Consider the following 20,456-nt stretch of genomic DNA (forward strand, 5'->3'; position numbering starts at 1 on the left):
TATGGACCAGCTGTTTTTCTTCACTGTTTTCCATACGTGTGGAACGGAGAGGAATCCTTTGCTACTTTATACGCAATACGCACCGGATTTTCACACTAATAAAGGGTGGACTCGATGGAATCAGCCAGCCATATGTATGTCAAATGATGTGGGCAAAACCTTATGTCAAGTCAGCCATTGATCGATCCAACGCCCCGAGTATGTACTCCAGATGCCATGATATGCCCTGTGCACGGTCCCTAGTCATACGAGCATAGCGACCACTCGAATTTAGCGCCTAGCCTGCGGTGCATTGAAATCGCCAGTGATCATTTTGCCATAGTCTCCACAGGCGATGGCGGCCCAGCGGCCCGAGGTATTTGTCATATCAAGTTAGCGTGGTCTTTGGCCAAGACTGGATATTATTCGCTCGCCTCGTCTACCCTTGTATGCTCACACCCACGAGGCTGTAAGCCCTTTTGGCATGAGTGGTTATGCCAGTCAGCAGAAGAAATGTCTAGGCTATGTCTGGGGACTTGGAATCGTTGCGGGAAACCCTCCCTAGCATTGCTCTCTATTTTCTAGATGGCGTTGATCCCCATGTCACCCACGTGGCTCTCAGAGTTTGGCCTTGTCCCGTTTCCAATACTGAAGGTCAGGGTGGCCCGTCTCAAACAATTCTTTCTTCAGTAGTAGTTTGGGCACCTTGAAGGTGTTGGTCTTCTTCAACTCGGGCACGACGCGAAGAACGGTGGGGAGTTTGTAATATGACAGTCTGTCCTTCAGGAAATCTCGTAGATCCGGCAACGAGAGTGATTGCTGCCCCTGGAACCATGGTTAGCCTTTTTTTTTTTTTGAGGGTTGCCTAGAGAATTAGAGCGACCAACCTCTTTCAAAACAACGGCCGTTGCTATCCGCTGACCAAGCTCTGCATCATCGACACCGACCACGATTACTTCCTGAACTTTCGGATGCTCCAAGATCTCGCGCTCAATATCAATGGCCGAGATCTTGTACCCGCCTGACTTGATGACTGTGGAGACGCATCAGCTTGGAGTGGCCTTGTGATCTTCACGGTGCTTACTGTCCACAGAACTGCGCCCTTTCAGGAAATAGAGGTCTCCCACTCTCTCTGCAATGTCCCCAGTCTTGAAGAATCCATCATCCGTAAGAGCTTTCTTGGTCCCTTCGATGTCGTTGATGTATCTGACAGCGAAGGGTTATATATGATCAACATTGAATCAATGGGGGGGGAGGACATACTTTGAAAACATGAATGGAGAACGGACGTGGACCTCTCCTTGATCGCCTCCTTCGAGATATGATTCTGTCCCCGGATTCTTGATCCCGACCGAGCCCTAATATCATACAGCATCAGCTTTGGATTCTCTTCGGCTTCCCCTCCACCTCCGACCGGAGTGGCAGCAGGATTCAGTTGGTATCCTACTGGGACGAACGTCATTCCCTTCAGGTTTGAGAAAGGGTTGCCGAATTCCGTTCCGCCGTATCTTTCCAGGATGTGACGACCGTCACACAGCGTGGCCCATTTTCGAGACACATGGACAGGCAACGCCGCAGACCCACAATGAAGCTGGTCGATGCTACAGAGTGCTCGCCGGTATTCTTCTCTTTCTTCAACATCAAGTTTCATGAGGACGTTGTCCCAGTGCTGCAGGAGGCGGATGAAGACCGTCGGCACGGCGGAAAACAGCGTGATGTTTCCACGCCGGATCCGATCCCAGAGACCCGGTATGTCCAGTTTGGCGCTCGTAAACTCCACACAGCCACCCCCTACGAGGGTCGGGACTGTGTTGACCATCAGACCCGTGGCATGGTGCGTAGGGAGGCTTTGGAGACTGGTGAAACCGGGTCCGATGTTGTTCCGCCATCCTGCGGCTAGAGCAATCGCAATGACATTGTATCTCCTCATCGCTGCTCCCTTGGGTCGACCCGTGCTGCCGGAAGTGAAGATGATGAGACCTGGCTTGTTTGGGTCAGGTGCTTTGCCGGAAGAAAAGACCAATGAGCCCAGGTCTATGGGCGTGGTCTTGATACAGCTATCCACAAGCACAACGCGGTAATCGTTTTCAATGCCCGGGCTACCAGTAATACTTCGGCACAGGTCCTCATGGCGTGCGGAACATACCGTGGCATGTGCGCGTGAGGTTTTGGCCGCATGGATGAGTTCCTCGAAAGAGATGTGAGGACCTTGTGCACTATTAGCCTCTGTCGTAAGATCCATGATGGAAGGTGAACCTGAAGAGCTCACTTTGAGGCACAACGATGGCCCCGAGGCACATCACAGCAAAGAACGCAACGACAAACTCGTAACCTCTTGCGACAACGAGCACACATATCTCATCTCCCCTCCGAATCATCTCCATCGAGTTAGCCGTAAGCTGCTGACGAATGAGGTTTCTGGCCGCCACGACATCGCTAAAAAGCTGGTGGTAGCTGATCTCGTGATTGTTGTGAGAGTCCCTCACTGCTGTCGTGTTTTGATTGAGGGCCAGAAAGTACAGCCTGTGGAACAGCAGATCATGAGGAAGGACATTCTCTCCCTCGTGTGGTGGAAAGAAATCTGTTCGGTCAAAGCTTGCCGGATCTAGGTTGGTTGTCACCATCTTTGTAACAGGAGGGACAACCGTCAAAGTGTGAAGGCGAAGTCAAACGCTGGGTTAACGACAACCCAAGACAGGGAATGCTCTGTTGAATAACACGGGAGAATCTACTGAACGTCGATAAAGGGATAGAAATATGGACGCTGCGAAGTACTGCAGTTTATCAGAACAACCAACGGATTGTTGTGCCCAGAAAGCGAAGCGGCGATATTTGGTGGCTGTAGAAAATGCCGAGCTAGATAGGGGAGGTACCCCGCGGCTTGCAAACCTAGTCGCCGCAGACTCGGGATGTAATGATCCAATCCCGGCGGTTGACTTGTGCGTAGCCCAGGATAATGGGACGTATACCCAAGGCCTCCTGCCACTGTTCCTAGTACTAATTTGCGACAATCTTGGGCCGCCCCTCTGCGAGGGATACGGACGATCAATCTTGCCCAGTATTCTGACTTCTACAGGTATCTGTGTGCTTCGTCCATGAGCTTTTCTCTCATCGTGAGGGAACCCTGAGATGATCGTGTTTTCTACGACTGAAGTGAAACCACGTGATGAGAGATAAGACTAATATTCAAATACGCTGCTTCCACTGCCTGCGGCCGCCTATTTCTGACTCATGGGCCCCAAGTATTGAGCCACTTGATCAATCAGATCTTGGCCCGGACCGGCTGGCTCGCTGTCCGGTGGTGAAGATAAGACACTTGCTGCAACTGACGCGATGCTTCGCCGACGAGCTCATTCCGCAAGAGGCCATAGACACCCATCTTAGCCCTCGGAGCAATCTCCCTGGCCTTTTCCACCGCTCGTGACAACAACTGGTCGGGTTCTACCGCTTCGTCAATGACGCCGTCCACAACGGCCGTGTCCGCCGTCCATCTATGTGCTTCCAACAGCATCTTTCTCGCCACCTGGGGGGCGAGCTTCAGCCGGGGAAGATAGCCGATGCCGTCGAAATGCAGGCCTAGATTTACAGGCGGCATGCAGAAGAACCCTCTTTTCCGGTTCATCAACCGATAATCGCAGGAGAGTGAGAACGGACATGCTCCGCCAAAGGTGTGGCCGGTGATCGCGGCGATGGTCGGATATGGATAGTCGAGGAGGGTTGCGAGCAACGGGAAAAATCCATCTGCCGAGGACGTAGGATCCCGCGAGGCTTCCTCGAGGTCGACGCCGGTGCAAAAGAATTTATCGCTGGAGCTGGTGATGATGACGGCGCCCGGCTTGTCAGGGCCCAGCAGGACCTTCTCGATGTATCGAAGGGCGGAGATGATGTTTTGCGCGCTCTCGATATTTAGCCGGTTCTCTGGAGGTTTATTCATTGTAACCACGTAAACCCCAAGCGCACTATCGGCAAGCTCGATGGAGACATATTTCCATTTGGTCAGCGGGGAAGTCATGTTTTGCACGCTGCGGCGATAAAGACCTTTAGAACTGAATGAGAGACTCGTCCAACGGTGGTAAAATAATCAGGTGTGTGTGAAGAGTCAGACATCGAAGATGCGAGGGAGCTGGCCTTCTGCATCTCTTTCGCAGCTGTAGACGCTAGACTCTTGGAATGGGTCATTGGGAACCGTAGCCTAGGCACACTGGCTTTCGGTGATTCGTTCAAGTTGGCATCCTGGCATTGCCGCCCGGCGAGCGGAGTTTTGTGCGCTTCTGCCGAGGTGATTTCAGGTTTTATACTCGGTATATACCCTCATACCACCCCGACGACGAATCATGACCATCGGCCCCAGACAGATGCTCCACGCTCCCCTCAACCCCGCCTTTTACTAGTGCATACACCCCTGCATCCTGCATTCGTCGACGATGATCCCCGGGCGGCCCGCCGGCAAAACGCACGTCTATGGACACCGAGGTCCGCACTGTCCACGCTTGTCACGCTCAGGTGCACCAGATCAACACATTGTCAACTATTATACCTCCAAGCCTTCTTGGTTGACGACGATCTGTCAGGTCACTGTCTTCTCCCAGGATCATGTCTGACTTTTCAGCAAGTCTGAAGCCGGCTGAACCTCCAGCGCCCCGCATCTTAGCAGCAGAGCGGGCAAATACAAACATTGATGTTGGTCGATTATCTCATCATCTTCTGCACCGCAATGGATTCCGCGAGCGTCAAAGGCGAATTGTGGATGTCCTGGAGAATCACCCCCTCTTCTCAAAGAAGAACAACCTGAATATGTCTCGGCCGGAGCGGTTTCACGTGGGTCTGGCACGGGCAAAGGAACTTAGGCGGATTTCTAGGCGCTACGGATGGTCCGAAGACGATGATAGAGTGGCCGAATATCTCCTGGACGAGGTTTCGCCCTTTGCGCTCTCCAATACTATGTTCCTGGCATCGTTGAGGCAGCAATGTGACGATGAGCAGAGGGCGTATTGGTTACCTAAGATCGAGAACTGGGAGATTGTTGGCTGCTATGGCCAGACCGAACTTGGTCATGGCAGCAACGTTCGGGGGATCGAAACCGAGGCCAGATGGAACCCTGAAGGCAGGGGTTACGTTCTTCACAGTCCTCACCTGACCGCAGCGAAATGGTGGAACGGCTCCCTTGGTCGCTGTGCAAATCATGCCGTCGTCGTCGCACAGTTAATGCTCCCAGATGAGAACGGGGTTATGAAATCGTACGGACCACATCAGTTCATCGTACAGGTCCGCGACATGAAAACCCACAAGCCCCTTGAAGGGGTGGTGATTGGCGACATCGGACCAAAATACGGGTACGCCTCTATGGATAACGGCTATATGCTCTTCAAGAACTTTCGTATTCCTTCGTCCGCGCTCCTGGCCAAGTATTCCCGCGTCACCGAGAGTGGAAAGTACATCAAGCCTGAGAAGCCGGCCACCGTCTATGGCTCGTTAACCTACGCGCGGGCGCAGATTATTATGCAGGCGCGGCTTGTGCTGGCCCGCGCTGTCACCATCGCCGTCCGATACACACTGATAAGACGACAATTCCGCGACCGGGATGCCTTACCTAACGCGCCGGAAGAGGCTGTGCTTAACTATCCCACAGTTCAGATCAGAGTGCTTCCTTTACTAGCCACAACGTTTGCTCTTCATTATACAGGTGAAGCTATGAACGAAATCTACTCTTCGACACGAGCGCGGATCGAAAAGCATAACGACTTTTCTAAAATAGCCGAGATGCATGCGTCTTCTTCTGGACTGAAGTCGTTATGTACCACGCTGGCAGCGGATGGAATCGAAACGTGCCGCCGCGCGCTTGGAGGCCACGGATTTGGCGGTGGGAGTGGTATAATCTCGTTGAACAACGACTATCTATCGAAACCGACAGTGGAAGGCGATAACTACATGATCACCCAGCAAACGGCCAGTTATCTCATTAAACGCATGCAGAAGTGTGTCAAAGAGCCTTCTGCCACGGGAACGGATGATGCAGACCGCGCGTTCCTGGACTTCCTGCGAACGAGAGATCGTATCCCTGAGTTTGACGTGCTCCATAGCGACAGAGACCTCGTGGCGGCATTTCAGTTCCGAGCGAGCCTGCTCGCGCACCAGGCGTACCAAGCGCGGATTGAGGAGAAAACACCGTGGAAACGTATGCTTATTCGCCTACACAGATTGAGCAACGCGCACTGCCAAGCCGTCCTTGTGGCCAATTTCTACAACGCTCTAGCGACCCAGACGCCGCAGCTCGGGCAGACCACGCACAACGTCATGCACGCGCTGTTCAGACTGTACGCCCTCTCGACACTTGAGAAACAAGCGGCTGATTTCTTGATCGCCGGGGTGTTGCTGCCTAGTCATCTCGAGGGCTTGTCCTCGCAGCTTCAAACACTCCTGGATACTGTTCGAGTCCACGCCGCCGCCTTGGTGGATGCCTGGGACATTCCCGACTATTTACTCTCTAGTTCGCTCGGGCGCTATGACGGTGACGTCTACTCGAGCCTCTTCCGCGTGGCACACGAGGAAAATCCGCTCAACATGCACACCTTCAATAGCGACTGGCGCAGCGAAGAGATCATAATGGGTGAGGGTGAGGAACATGCTCGCAATCGGATCATGGCCTTGGTGCATGGATCCTTTGGTCACGAACAGAGCAGCCCAGTCACATCCAAGCTTTGATCTGGGCAGGGGTGGCAGGGTCTCAATCATCTGGACCAAAAAGAATTGTCAATTCCTGTGGCTCATTCGTCTTTACCTTGCCTAACAAGGGGTCTGTCCACGGTCCAGACGCCTGTCGCACATCAGTTGTGTTTGCATGACTTTTTCTTGCCGTTGCTACTGTATTGGGTTAGTATAGTTCTCAGACAAAATCCTCACTCATTGGTTGCGGTTCCTGACCCGAGAGGCGAGAAACAGCCGAGTTTCGGCAAATGTTGCATCTGGCCTCGGCAAATCTTTATATAGACTAGCGTCTTGGTGCTTGCTATGAATTTCCTAGGGCTGCCTGTAAAGACTAGCTCGCTCTGATCTGTAGGCGCGGAGCTGGCGAATGGGCCATCACCCCGTTTTGGTTCAGCCAGCAAATGGCAGAAGTACCAAAGTCTTCAATTCTCCTGTCTTGTGCATTGCAGACCATCCCTGCAATATTGCTGCATCTCTGGTCGTTGGCTAATGGAAGTGTCGCGTTCAGTTTTAACTCATCCGTGATTGTCCATTCACCCCGGATTGAAGCCTTGGCGCCAAGTGCGGGGCAGATTTACGGCAGGTCAGCCGACCAGCCACGTGCCAGCTCCAGCATGATATGAATAGCGTCTTTCCTGCAGTTGCTGGCCATTGGAATCGACTTATCACCCACATCGAATATCAGGCGCTGAACTATGGCCCAGCCCTCGGCCGAGTGGTCTGTACTTGCTCCAGAGTCGAGACTGAATCGGCCGAGGAATCCTCGCTCTGCCAAGGCATGTCTTTCGTGCCGCGGCCGAAAGGTGCGCTGCGATGCCGTCTCAAAGAGACCCGAGCCATGCACCAACTGCACCCTAGATGGATTGATATGTGAGTTGGCTCCACGAAGGTACGTAGCCGCTACCCCGGTCGCGGGGGTGGTCGACCTTCCTTGATGCATCTAATTCGATCCTCAACAGGCACTCAACCCGTCGATCTCAAGGAGCTGGCGTACCTACCCGCAAAACTGGTTCTGCGAGGGTCTCTGACTCCGATGGCCACTCAGTACACAACGCATATCCGTCTCGAAGGATCAACCAAGCCAGAGAGATCGGTCCACCCGATGCAGGAGCTCTTGCAGCATCGCCCGCGAACGTGTCTCAGACCCGTTCTGAAGATAGTGTGCAGCCAGACGAGGACATTGAGACAACACAGATCACGGTGCGTCAACCGTTAGGCGCACGCGTCAGCACCGACATGCGCGGTGAAACATCATTGCCCCAGGTCCAGAACAATACCGATATTTGTATGCTGAGTACAGATGATTTCACAGCTGAATCACAGAGGGCTACATTATCCGACTCATATGATTCCTTCCTGCCCACTCTAGACTACGAGTTTTCAGATGAGCAGATACTGGAGCAATACATGAATCTGACAGACGTGTTCGATCCATCTGTGACCGCTGCGATGAGCGTAGGCCATCCGCTTGGACTGTCGCCAGCATCCGTGGAGCCACCTGTTCAACACAGACGTCATGTGTTCAAGTCCCCTCTGCCTTGGGTTGCCGACTGGGTCATGGAGAGCCACAAGGATGACGACGCCTACACCCAACTGGTAGAACAAAGAGTGTTGCACCTGCCTGAGATCTCCGAGATCTCCTTGTCGGTACAATTGTATTTCACCTACGTGCACCACAGGCTCCCCCTGCTCGACGAGCGCGACTTTTACCTTCTGGTGAACGGCACAGAAGATGAGTTGTCGGAGCGACCACTAACTCCAATTAGTCTAGCACTTTTATACTGTATTATGTTCGCAGCGTGCCCGGTAAGTCCTGACACGCAGGTGTCGTGATGAGGAGTGCCGCCACTGACACAGGCACAGTACTCAAAAGTGCGCGGTATGGATCCGTCTCAGATTCGAACTCTACGAGCAAAGCGGAACGAACATTACTCTAGGGCGACTGTATGCCAATTACCTCCCCGCTTTTCAACCCGTGTGCTGACTCGTCCGGGGCCTGAGCAGTTCCTATTCAAACTAGGTTGCGAAAGCGATCCGATGCGAAGAGTTCAGATTTGCCTCTTGCTCAGTACCTTCAAGGCCTATCCAGGCCACTTTGTGGAGAATGAACGCTGGATTATTGAAGCATACAAGACGATCCAGAGCGTCGGCGTGTGGCCTCAGAAAAACTCAACCCCAGGATTTGCCGAACGATCGGAGTGGAATCGAGTGTGCGCATGTTGGCTACACCGGTTTTCGAGTGCTCTCATGGGACTCAGATGGACGAGCAACCCAAAGATGATGGACGCCATTTCCTTGCCTTGGCACACGCTTGGACTAAAAGACTTCGAACGAGACTTCAGTTTCTCGTGGTACTTGAGCGCCGCTGTAAAACAACAACTGACTCGTCTTTTCGTGGCTCGCATCGAGATGCAAGTCTTGTTCGGTCACCTGGGCAAGGTCTTGTGGAGGCGCACTGCCGATCAGCTGGAACTGATAGGAGAAAAGCCTGACTTTACACCGCCAGCCCCATCGAACCCGATGCCTATTGAAGAGATGGAGGCGCGCTACCGTAAATGGAGGTACGACAACACTTCACTTTGCGAGCTGAAACCGCACGAGTCTCTGCCGCGTTTTGAAAGGCGCCTCCTCCGCCTGGAACAGTTGATAACTAAGTTGACATATGAGTAAGGCCACTGACAGAAGCCACCGTGCAAACCTTTGTTCCTTCTGTACTGATTCAGGTGCACTGCGTTTTGCCACTTTCTCGCCAGCTGTTAACATCCGTTTCAGATATGCCATTACCATCCTGTACCAAAACACCCTCATCCTGGAGAGGAGCCTGATTACACCGTGGGCCAGGAGGATCATCGAATCTTCTCGATTAGCGCTGTGGGATTCGATCAAGTCAATGATGGAGATCTTGAAAGAAGTGCGGGATGAGCAGATGATATTTCAACTACCTTCCAACATGTGAGTGCCGGCCATACCACCCTCACATCCGTCTTTTGTCCGCAGACATAGTTATATTGAGATGACGCTCTAGGTTGATCGTGGTCCTCATCCCACTGACCATTTTCTACCTTTACATCCAACAAGCCACGGACTTTGAACCCTCAACAGTTGAGAGTCTCGCCATCTGCTCGCAGCTATCGAAGACAATGGTGGACCTCTATGACGCCACAGAATTTTTCCCCACCATCTTGAAGAACACTGTTGTGCTCGCCCAAAGGTACAGGCAGACTTCATTCGGCTCCTGCGAACCCGAGTCTCTGGAGAATCCTCAGTTGCCGCCACGACCGAAGGACGAGACATGTCTCCCCGACTATCAGCTTTACTCGTTGGTACTGCGATTCCAGTGTCTCGCTCTAGTCCTTGGACGTATACCGCGGGTCGAGGACTTCGTGCAGCAGGAACCACCCAATCGCCCCCTGGCGATAATCTGAGTGGATGACACGGGAAGACCACAAACCCCAGCTCAGCTGAACTCTGTGAGGGCAATGGACTGCGAATGGACTTCAGCTCAGAATGATGTTACAGTTTCGCATCACTCACCATTACAATGGCTAAGTGGATAAGGGCCACACTTGGATTCCAGGCCGAAGCTAGTGCCAGTCAGCAGCGCTGCTACTATTCGGTTCACAGGCGTACGGGTCACGGTCGCCTCTCAGGACGAATGAACCATTCGAAGAGACCTGACACGACTCCACTGGAAATATCTCCCATCGGGTTGACATTATATCCCCACTAGTTCTCAGAAACAGTGCACGCTAAGCCAGGCTAAGCGGAGACAGGTACAGCTTCATCCTCGCGAACCCCTTTAATGCTAGGCTAACTTGATGTGGTATCCTTAGGTGTACCTTGAATATAAAGCCGGCCCGCGACAACGACGAGACCCGTAGCTGTCAACCCTGGTGTCCCGACGTCGGACCGCCAGATAGGGTTCGCGTGACTCTGGCCTAGATGCTGCCCAGGTACTGCGCAAAGTCAGGGGTCAAGGCAATCCCTCGCTATTGGTCCAAGTTTGTAAAGACCCGCCCGGTCGATTTTTGGTGATTACACAGCCATTCATTGGTCTTAAGGGGCAGATATGGTACCGGTTGTCCGGTACCTTACACCTTTGGTGTAGTTGGACTCTCGAGGGATATGAAGGACAAGACCTTTCGGAGTTGTGAGGGTATCCCTGAACAGATGCACTGACTGAACTATGACATTTTGTCTATTGAAATCGAACAAGGCATTCTACCACCATTTCACCCGCATTTTATCTTTCGTGTCGGACCGTCCCCTACTTTTACACATCAGACCGACTCTTCCGATGATGGGTTCTGAGTCAGGTCAAACACAACTTTATGTACTTTCCTCGCTTCGAAATCCTTCCAGGCCTGGGGTGCCTCTTCCAGTGGCATCTTCCTACCACACAAGAAGGCAACCTTCTCTTGCTGCCGTATCAACACGTCCAGAGCCGATTTGAACACGCTTGACACCGGACACCGACCGAAAGCAAGGGTGGCGGCCTTACCGTAGAGGAGCAACCCTGGAATTTCCAGAGTGGCCGTGTGCACACCGATCGAGCTGATCTTGCCGTATGGTCTGACTATGTCTAGCCCGAGCATGAGCGCGTCACTGCGTCCAACGACCTCCACTACCACGTCAGCACCACGGCCGCCGGTGGCAGCCCGGATCTTGTCGGCAGGTTGGTCGTCCAATGCAAGAACAATGGCACCGATGTGTTCGGCTTCAGCTAATCGTTCCGGTACTGAATCTATGGCGTAGACCGTCTTCACCATTGTCAGAGCACTGGCAATGGCGCAAATGCCCACGGGCCCGCATCCTATAATCACTGCCGTGAAATCTTCTCGTTCGTCCGGCCGAAGGTCTGCCAAAAAGCGGGAAGCGGCGAAATAGCCGGTGGGAAAGATGTCCGCCATCAACACCAGTAGATTTTCGTCGACCCCTTGAAAGCATCAACGAGAGAGCAAGGGTGGCGAGGATGTCCATATACCTACCGTCTGGAGATTTGAAGAGGGTTGTGTCGGCCAGTGGTACCCTGACATACTCGGCTTGTCCACCGGGGACCCCTCCTGGCATGCCAAACATCTGGCCCTTGGTGCACCGTCCTGATAGAGATCGTGTGCAGTAGAAGCACTGCGCGCAAGCCGTCGAGAATGGGACGACGACTCTCTCGCCGATCTCGAATGATTTGACGTCTTCACCCTTTTCGACAATCGAACCGACAAATTCATGGCCGCAGATTAGGCCTGGGGGAATGTTGACGTGGCCACGGTAATAGTGTAGATCAGATCCCTGATGTGCTTCATATTAGCTATCTTTCAGGTACTTCCTCTGGCTCCTGTATCCACTTGACCTACACATAATGCTGTGGCCGTGACTTTCAAGATGACATCGGTAGGATCCTGTAGCGTTGGTACCGGTCGATCTTCTACAGCCACCTGCGTGTAGGCGTGTCAGCATGCTACTTTGAGACATTCTGCGCGCGCCCTCGTACCTCGAAAGGTCCCTTGAAGACGACTGCGCGCATCGTCCGGTTTGACATCTTGAGATGTTTCAATCAATTCGAAATAGGGGAGAAAATTCTATGTCGTTACTGACAAAGTCCTCCCAAATGGAGTAAACAAGAGCAGTGTATTATGTACTAAGTACCAGGTCGGGTTCGTTTACTCCCTTCTGGGAATGCGAGAGCCAGAATGCAACCCTTTACAATGCCCCTGCTCGTACGTAGGTTGTTGGTAGGTCGCCATCTTGGGCCTCGGGCTCTACTACCTCTGCTATACCTCGGGCTGCTCCGGGTTAACACTTAACGGTACAAGGTGATCCACACCAAAACTGTGTAGGGGTGATAGAGAGAAACCCTCGGGTCAAATTATGTCCTGATACTACTTTTAGTTCCTTGGCCGTGTACAGGGCGGAACGCTGTTCGTGATATTTATCTAATATCACCCTTCGTACGAGGATTTAATCACGTCGCTCAGTCTAACGAGAGTTCCAACCGTCTACACCGTACCATTATACTTTCTTCGCCCGTACCCCGTACTAGGCCATGGGAGACGCAGAGGTTGTTGCGCCATTTTGCAATGGCCAGACGGAGAAGACTCCTCCTCGGAGGAAGCCTTTGACACCCACCATGACCCCAACAAACCCATCAGAGGACGTCTATATCCCGGAACAATTATTCGGTACCAAGAGACGCCTCAAGGTCATCGTGGTTGGCGCGGGCGTGTCCGGTCTTAATTTTTTCAAACTCGCAGAGGAAAGGGGGGAGGAGCTGGACATCGTCTGCTTTGAGAAGAACAATGACATTGGAGGCACGTGGCTCGAGAACAGATATCCGGGCTGTGCTTGTGACGTGCCTTCCGTGGTCTACCAATATCCATGGAGGCCTGCACCTTGGTCGCATTACTGGTCGCAAGCGTTAGAGATATGGGACTACCTCAAGACGGTCGAGCGAGAAAATCATTTTGTTGAAAAGTACGTCAAGTTGCGCCACGAGGTCCTATCTATGTCTTGGACCGATGAGGCTGGACGCTGGGAAGTCGAGGTTCAAGATTTGGAACGCGGCTCGAGGTGGGTAGAATCTGGACATGTGGTGATCAATGCCACTGGCGTGCTCAACAAGTGGAAATGGCCCAACATCAATGGGCTGCAGTCCTTCAAGGGAGTTCTGCTCCATTCCGCGGCCTGGGATCCAAAAGTTGACCTCAGGGGCAAACGGGTGGCTGTGATCGGTGCGGGAAGCAGTGCTGTCCAGATCATTCCGAGCATATACGACAGCGTCGAAAAGATATACACCTGGGTTCGCAGCAAGATCTGGATCACCAGTACATTCTCTCAGCAGTTCGTCCGCAGTGACGGGGCAAACTATGCATACTCTCCGGAACAGCAACAGATCTTCAGCAACGAAGACGAATACCTGGCCTACCGCAAGATGGTCGAAGAGCCGTTCAACAAACGATTCGGGTTCATCCTCAACGGGACGAAAGAACAAAAAGCCGCTCTCCAGTTCTGCCACGACTACATGACAACCAACCTCCAGTCTCGGCCGGATATCCGGGATAAAATCGTGCCCACAGACTTCTCCGTCGGCTGTAGGCGCCCTACGCCGGGTTATGGTTACTTACAGTCCCTTTGCGGCCCAAAGACGACAACCTATACGCAGGAGCTGATCACCATCACGGAGAATGGCTTTCTCGACCCCGATGATAACGAGCACGCCGTCGATGTCATTATTTGTGCCACCGGGTTTGATACGACATTCAAGCCACGGACCCCTCTTCTGGTCAACGGCGTCGATATGGGCAAGCTCTGGACTACACGAGAGACTGTGCCCTCGTACCTTAGCGTCGGGCTGGCCGGCGTGCCAAACTACTTCATTTCAGGAGGCGCATACTTCCCCGTGGCTCACGGATCGTTCTTCCCCCTGATCCACAAATTCTGCGAGTACACCCTCCAAATTCTGGAGAAAATGCAACTCGAGAACATCAAGTCCGTGAGGCCCAACCTGCAAAGGACGGATCAGTTCTTGTCCCACGCTGATACCTTTCTCAAGCGGACTGTGTGGACCGACCCGTGCACGTCCTGGTTCAAAGGAGGCAAGAAAGATGGAAAGCCGGCATTATGGCCCGGATCACGATTACACTTCTTAAAACTCCTCGAGGCGCCCCGGATGGAGGACTACGACATCGAGTACTGGGTACCTGAGAATCCTTTCGCCTTCCTCGGAAACGGCATGCATATCGCTGAGATTGAGAATCGCGGAGACCTTACCTGGTATCTTGGTAACCCTGCTCACGACGTGGACAAGACCCGAATTGCACAGCTCATGAGCCCCGACGAGAAATTGACAAACGGGACATCAGTCGCCTAGGCCGACTGGAGGGATTAGAAAGGGGTTGAGAGCGTATTCAATTTGAGCGTGTGTGCGCAACATACAGCATGCACAGGGGCTGATCCTACAGATCCATCCGTGTTCACCGCGTTTGCGACTGTTGCTCACAAGCACTTCCCGCCTACATACCTCGTCAGCTGTGAGAAGGACCCCCTTGCGGAACGATGCGGTCGTCCTAGAAATAGCATTTCGCGACGCTGGAGTCAAGACACGACGCGATCACTATGAAAAGCTGCCGCACTACTTCTGGGTTTTGCCTTTGCGTGAGCGATCGTCTTGAGTTTGGGGCCAACCTCATCAAGGGCGTGGAATGGTTAACCACGAATATGTGACCTGAGCGCATTCATCAATCCTCCGAGTATACATGAGTAGGGCTTATTCCTCGGCATTTGGATTTTGCGAATGCGCCAGGGACTCCCGTTAGGTAGAATCTGCCACCAAAAAGAAAAACTTGAAGATAGCACTCGTTTCTCTTGGGCATAAATCCATCTGTTCCTGCTATACCCTTAGCTTCCCTGGTGTCTACCCAAGTCGTCGTCTATCTATCTAGCCAGCCTTAGTGTTGATGCAAGGTCTGGACTTGTTTCGGAGTGGACTGCGGCGCGTGGCCCTCTGGGTATCTGCACAAACACCGACGCGAATTTGATAGCGGAGGGGGGTCCCTGGCAAATATTCTACGTCTTCCTGCCTAGCTTTTTGATACGGATCGAGTTCCCTTTGTGTTTCTGTGGTATCTGTGCTATAAGTCATCCTTGTGACACCTCCTGACGTCGTTGTTCCTCCCGGACTGCGCGTTGTTCGCCAGTATCGACAGTGATGATATGCTGGTCCATATGATTGGCGGAGAGGGCCACCTTTCCTATTTAGGATGGGTGAGCGAAATCGCCGTGGGTATCGCCGTTGAAATCACCGCCCCAGGTGATTTCCCCCCCCCCCCCCCCCCTCTTCCTTCCCGGGGAGGCGGGTCTCGGGAACATATCGGATTGGCGAGTTCGCCCAAAAGCCAAGTAGGTATGCCCTTTACCAGACGGACCCAAACCCAAGATGAAAGTAATCGAATCAACGGTCAAACCTTTTCATGTGTGGGCTTCCAGGGAAGGATGGATCTGTGAACCATTACCGGGCCCTCGGGAAATACGCAGTTCGTGCTGCTAACTGGCGCAAGTCCTCTGGCAGTCGGCACAGTACTCAGTGCCCGCGAGACTAGGAGCTCACTTTAGGGCTTCGAGGAAAGAAACACCGACTATTGGATTCCTGATTGAATAGTGAAGACGTTTGCCCTCGGACTCGTGTATTCGGTGGCGTGGCTTGGGGACCTCGTTTCCGGGACGAGAATCAACGCACAGTCACAGATAATTCTCCTATCCCAGACAAAACAACGTCAAAGGCAAGCCAAAAACAAACCGAAGGAAAGCTAGCAACAGCCAGGTTTGAATGTGATGGCGAGGCTGAGCTTCATTGTGGAAGATCCCTTGAGAGGCTCGTCGACGTGGACTTGGCTGGCAGAGTACCTCGTACCAAAGCCCTCGGTACAATACATACCGGGTCAATCTGCGTATGCGAAAGGGCCGAGAACGAATGGCCCTCGGCCAAATCTGCGCAATGCCATGCTTCGGGGTAGTGGGCGGGTGCGGTTCAACTTGGCATTCAAAGGCAGTTTTGGTCTTAACACCAAACTGTCAAGGACTCGACGGAAAGGGCCCTTCGTTATGCCAGATGCTGTAGGGTCTGGGATATATAGTTAGAGACATCCGCTTTCCCCAGGTTCCCTACTCCGGACCCCAGATCGTCGGCGTCTTCTATCTTCAGTTGAGCAGAGACATTCTCGCACAGTCTAGTTTCCAGGCTGTTGTATGCCTCTTTGCATATCTTTCCAGCCCACACTACCCACGCCAAAGATATTGAATCATGTCTGCGCTGGATCCCACCGATGGCGCGGAAGTCAAGGCTGTCCAGGTCCAGGCCAGTTCTACAATCCATGACGAGGACGTGGCCTCCAAAGAGCAGGGTCTTCCCAACGCATCTGTCCTGGATAAAAAACTCCTGCGCCGTATCGACCTGCATGTCATGCCGTTTCTGTGCATTCTATACGCCCTGTCACTCATCGACCGGACAAATCTGTCCTCGGCCAAAGTCGCTGGCATGGACGTGGATCTCGTCCTGACAGGATCGAGGTACTCGGTCGTGGCCCTGGTCTTTTTCCCAATCTACATTCTGGTGGAAATACCGACCAACTCAGTCCTCCGCTGGGTGGGAACCCGCAAACTCCTCTCGGGGATGATCTTTTGCTGGGGGGTCGTCGCCATGTGCTGCGGCTTCGTGAAGAGTTACGAGCAGCTCATTGGCGTTCGAATCTTGCTTGGATTTTTCGAGGGCGGGTTCAACGTAAGATTATCCACTGTCTCTCGCTTCGCCACTCGCATCAAGAGAACTAACTTTTCACGCAGCCCGCCTGTATCTACATCATTACCTGCTGGTACAAGCGATACGAAACACAACAGCGGTTGGCGGTCTGGTATGTGTTCGGGGCTGCTGTCAACGGATTCAACGGTGTCCTCTCGTACGGCCTCAGCAAGATGGAGGGTGCGGGCGGACTCCGCGGCTGGCGCTGGATCTTTATCATCCCTGGACTTGTCACAGCCATCCTGGCCGTCCCAATCTACTTGTACATTACCGAGTTTCCGGAAAAAGCCAAGTGGCTCAAGTCCGGTGAGCTCGAGCAGATCCAGGACCGGATCCAGCAGGATCGTGGCGAAGTGTATTCCGACCGGGTGTCGTTCAAGTCAACGATGGAAGCTCTGCGTGACTGGAAGTGCTGGAGTCTCGCGCTCTTGTTCTTCTGGGTTGCGACCGGATCATATTCATTGTCCTTTTTCACGCCGTCCATCCTGAAAGGCCTGGGATATAGCACCGCACTCAGTCAGATCTTGGTTACACCGCCCTATCTGCTTGCGGTACTGTGCTCGGTGGCGGCCTCGGTGGTAGCCGATCGCGTTCAGCACCGCTCGCCGTTCATCATCTTCTTCATGGTCATGACTATTGTCGGATTGATCATGATCGCCTTTGGAAACAACCTTGGCTGCAAGCTCACGGGGCTCTTCATTGCGATTTGCGGCAACAACAGCGCGATCCCCGCGGTTATCGCGTTCCTCGCCAACAACATCCCCCAGTCAAATAAGCGAGCCATCGCCGTCCCACTGCAGACCGGATTCTCCGGCCTCGGAGGCATCGCCGGGTCTCTGATCTTCCGGGAACAGGACTATCCTCGATACCTGTTTGGTATCTATGCGTCTCTAACCTCCATGAGTATCTGCATCGCAATGACCCTTCTTATCGTCGCCATCTTCCGCAACGAAAACAAAAAGGCAGAGATGGAAGGAAAAATTCTTCAAGACACACCTGGTTTCCGCTACACTCTTTGAGGCGGGCTGGCTGCTCTCAAGCTTAGATTGAAGGATCGTTGGGATGACTGCTGGAGGGAGGGACTGTTGGACGCGTGGAGGTCCAAAACCGGAAAATATCAGTGGGATGATACTTACAAGGGCTGTTTCTCGCCCTCTTGCGAAGATGAGTAGTCCATAACGAATTCACTTCGACGGCCAGAGTACCGGAGGAAGAATGCCGAGAGAGAGGTACTGACAAGGCCCAGGGTACTGTTGCCAATAGTGATGTCAAATGCTGGTTGTGAGGTGATGTTGAGCTCTTTCAAACAAGTATGTGGTATTCGTGGCGAACCCGGCAAAGTCCTGACAGCAGAAAATCATGATGACGATTACGGTGCGTTGAAGGTTGAACCCTCTGATGGACTACTCAATGCCAGAGTCCTTCTCTATCCGTAGCTCGTACAGGATCGTCTTTTGCATCATGGCCAGGGTTCTTTGCGTTTCGCTGTGGGGAGAGTTGCTACTGAGGCGTCTGAGGGACTTTTCTACATCTTCCATCTTCCCTTGGCGCACTAGCCACTACGGAAGTATACAGGGTCTGATAAGCAGTAGTAGGGACTAAGTGTATAGGTCTACCGCTTCAGAAAGGGCCAGTCAATTAGATCCTCTCAGCTCTGCCTGCCTTCCCAATGCCCCTGGCTAGTCTTCCCAAAGCGGTAAAGACATGATTCTGCACATTACCTTGTGTATACTTTCCGGAGATCTTCACGGAAAAGGAGTAAGCTCTGAGGGACGAAACGGACTTCCTCTCTTGCAGGGGTAGGAATCGTCGTAGGCACGAAAGAAACTCTTTGAACGTTTGAATGAAGCTAACTAGGGAGCGACCGGCGCTCGGCTATCTGATGGCACGAGATGCCAAGGCGCTAACCTACTCTGATGTAAAGCGTGCCAATAGGAATGTACCTAGATCCCACTAGTCCCGGCCCACACTTTAAGTGACGCTATATATGTACTAACCTATTTTAACAACCGTTTGCTCACCACGTTGACATGTCATGTTCAGGAGCTGCCCACAGGCGCAGAGTCTCTGGTGGCTGATGAAAGGCCATTGTGGAGTGTGGACGAAAAGGCGAAGAAGAGGAACGACCACAATCAGGAAGGGATTGAAGGCTGGTTGTGATGAGGAGGGAGGCTTGGTCGAAGGCTGCCTGTGTTCAGCACAGAGATTCATCCGACTTCCGGTTTGACGCTTTGTCGTTTACCAACAGATCATGGCATAGATCTTCGGCGCAATTGTTATAGGCCCATAGTATCTGATCCTTATGTAGGTCGTCGATGGCTTTCTTGCCGATATATTGAAACCGGTATAAGTGGCGGCATTTGATGCACGGTTCGTAGATTTTGAGGATGCTGCCGGCTCCCTTCAGGACGTGGAATGCGCCTCCTTGTTCCCCTTGGTGATTGAAGGCCCTGAAGTGTTGGCGTTTCAGCACGCTGCTCATAGCTTTGGTACAATCCCCCTGACATTCCCTCCACGCTGCCTTCAATTTTGCGAACTTCCCTCTTGCCTTTTTCGAGAACGATCCGAAGCGCTTTCTCCGCATCTGTTTCAGATGCTCATTCACTTTCTTCCATCCCTTCTCTTGCGTTTTGCTTTTCCTTTGTCCCGGCACTTTGAAGGATAAGCTCCATTGGGGTGCGGAAGCTGTGATAATCATGCCATCGGACAGAAAGCATATGAAAACCACTCTGGGCAACCCGCAACAGTTTGTCTCTGTGAAGTGTTTGCCGAACTTAGCTTCGAATGCCAGCATGAATTCATCTATGATCAATCAGTCACCAAGACATGTCAATGATAATGTTGCCGATAACGTACATATGTTTTCAGGCACCTCTGGGATAGCCTTGTAGAACAGTTCAAGAAGAAGCTCAATTGCTGACGAGTTGGGTACGTTGTTTGTGCTCTCAGCGACATCTGTTTGAGGGAGTTTGCTCTTGAGGGAGTTCAAAACATCCTCAAAGCCGTGGATGGTGTTTGACAGGTGTTCTGTTGAAAAACCCGACTTCGAGGCATTGTTTTTGAGTGACTGTGCTCCTTTGAAAACGAAATCGAGGACGTTGACTAGTCGCCGGTATGTCAAGTATTCTTTGAGGCCAGGATTATCTCTAATCAGATCGTTCGCACACTTGGCAATGCTGCACATATTGTTCAAGCCCGCGGTAAGGATTTTGAGATTCTCATCGTTGGAGAGGCCATTACCTTCAGTCGTCCAAAAGTTTTCCACCGAGTTGATAATGCTCTCTGAACAGGAACCAGCCATAATGATGAGAACGATAATGATAATGATAATGCAAAGGATAACGAGAAGGGATGTAGAACACTCGCATCTCGACGCCGGAGCACTTCTTTTGTATACAGCATACCATCCATGGCTCAAGTATGAGCATTGTTCTATCGTGAGACAGCTCACAATCATTATCTGAGCACTCGCTTTGTTGAAGTG

At 52.4% G+C, this 20,456-nt stretch overlaps 8 protein-coding genes across 8 annotated transcripts; 4 read left to right on the plus strand and 4 right to left on the minus strand.

Moving 5' to 3' along the window:
- Positions 1-597: 597 nt before the first annotated feature.
- Positions 598-2,603, minus strand: Z517_06052 (uncharacterized protein; the record flags this gene model as incomplete). Its single annotated transcript, XM_013427794.1, has 6 exons — positions 598-804; positions 867-1,012; positions 1,064-1,185; positions 1,243-1,337; positions 1,427-2,187; positions 2,249-2,603. The coding sequence occupies 6 exons, from the start codon at positions 2,601-2,603 to the stop codon at positions 598-600; spliced, it is 1,686 nt and encodes a 561-aa protein (XP_013283248.1).
- A 638-nt stretch (positions 2,604-3,241) lies between these two features.
- Z517_06053 (uncharacterized protein) lies at positions 3,242-3,991 on the minus strand (the record flags this gene model as incomplete). The annotated part of the gene is made up of 1 exon (XM_013427795.1): positions 3,242-3,991. One exon carries the CDS (start codon positions 3,989-3,991, stop codon positions 3,242-3,244), a length of 750 nt encoding a protein of 249 aa, XP_013283249.1.
- Positions 3,992-4,572: 581 nt separating this feature from the next.
- On the plus strand, positions 4,573-6,681 carry Z517_06054 (uncharacterized protein; the record flags this gene model as incomplete). Its single annotated transcript, XM_013427796.1, has 1 exon — positions 4,573-6,681. The coding sequence occupies one exon, from the start codon at positions 4,573-4,575 to the stop codon at positions 6,679-6,681; it is 2,109 nt and encodes a 702-aa protein (XP_013283250.1).
- A 698-nt stretch (positions 6,682-7,379) lies between these two features.
- Positions 7,380-10,109, plus strand: Z517_06055 (uncharacterized protein; the record flags this gene model as incomplete). Its single annotated transcript, XM_013427797.1, has 6 exons — positions 7,380-7,573; positions 7,644-8,490; positions 8,548-8,628; positions 8,689-9,350; positions 9,457-9,636; positions 9,710-10,109. 6 exons carry the CDS (start codon positions 7,380-7,382, stop codon positions 10,107-10,109), a joined length of 2,364 nt encoding a protein of 787 aa, XP_013283251.1.
- An 855-nt stretch (positions 10,110-10,964) lies between these two features.
- Z517_06056 (uncharacterized protein) lies at positions 10,965-12,220 on the minus strand (the record flags this gene model as incomplete). The annotated part of the gene is made up of 4 exons (XM_013427798.1): positions 10,965-11,620; positions 11,673-11,970; positions 12,036-12,116; positions 12,173-12,220. The coding sequence occupies 4 exons, from the start codon at positions 12,218-12,220 to the stop codon at positions 10,965-10,967; spliced, it is 1,083 nt and encodes a 360-aa protein (XP_013283252.1).
- A 588-nt stretch (positions 12,221-12,808) lies between these two features.
- On the plus strand, positions 12,809-14,548 carry Z517_06057 (uncharacterized protein; the record flags this gene model as incomplete). The annotated part of the gene is made up of 1 exon (XM_013427799.1): positions 12,809-14,548. One exon carries the CDS (start codon positions 12,809-12,811, stop codon positions 14,546-14,548), a length of 1,740 nt encoding a protein of 579 aa, XP_013283253.1.
- A 1,929-nt stretch (positions 14,549-16,477) lies between these two features.
- On the plus strand, positions 16,478-17,991 carry Z517_06058 (uncharacterized protein; the record flags this gene model as incomplete). Its single annotated transcript, XM_013427800.1, has 2 exons — positions 16,478-16,954; positions 17,017-17,991. The coding sequence occupies 2 exons, from the start codon at positions 16,478-16,480 to the stop codon at positions 17,989-17,991; spliced, it is 1,452 nt and encodes a 483-aa protein (XP_013283254.1).
- A 1,175-nt stretch (positions 17,992-19,166) lies between these two features.
- Positions 19,167-20,273, minus strand: Z517_06059 (uncharacterized protein; the record flags this gene model as incomplete). Its single annotated transcript, XM_013427801.1, has 2 exons — positions 19,167-19,774; positions 19,829-20,273. 2 exons carry the CDS (start codon positions 20,271-20,273, stop codon positions 19,167-19,169), a joined length of 1,053 nt encoding a protein of 350 aa, XP_013283255.1.
- Between the last annotated feature and the right edge of the window lie 183 nt (positions 20,274-20,456).

Source organism: Fonsecaea pedrosoi (genome assembly GCF_000835455.1).
Source record: "Fonsecaea pedrosoi CBS 271.37 unplaced genomic scaffold supercont1.4, whole genome shotgun sequence".
NCBI classification, from domain to species: Eukaryota; Fungi; Ascomycota; class Eurotiomycetes; order Chaetothyriales; family Herpotrichiellaceae; genus Fonsecaea; species Fonsecaea pedrosoi.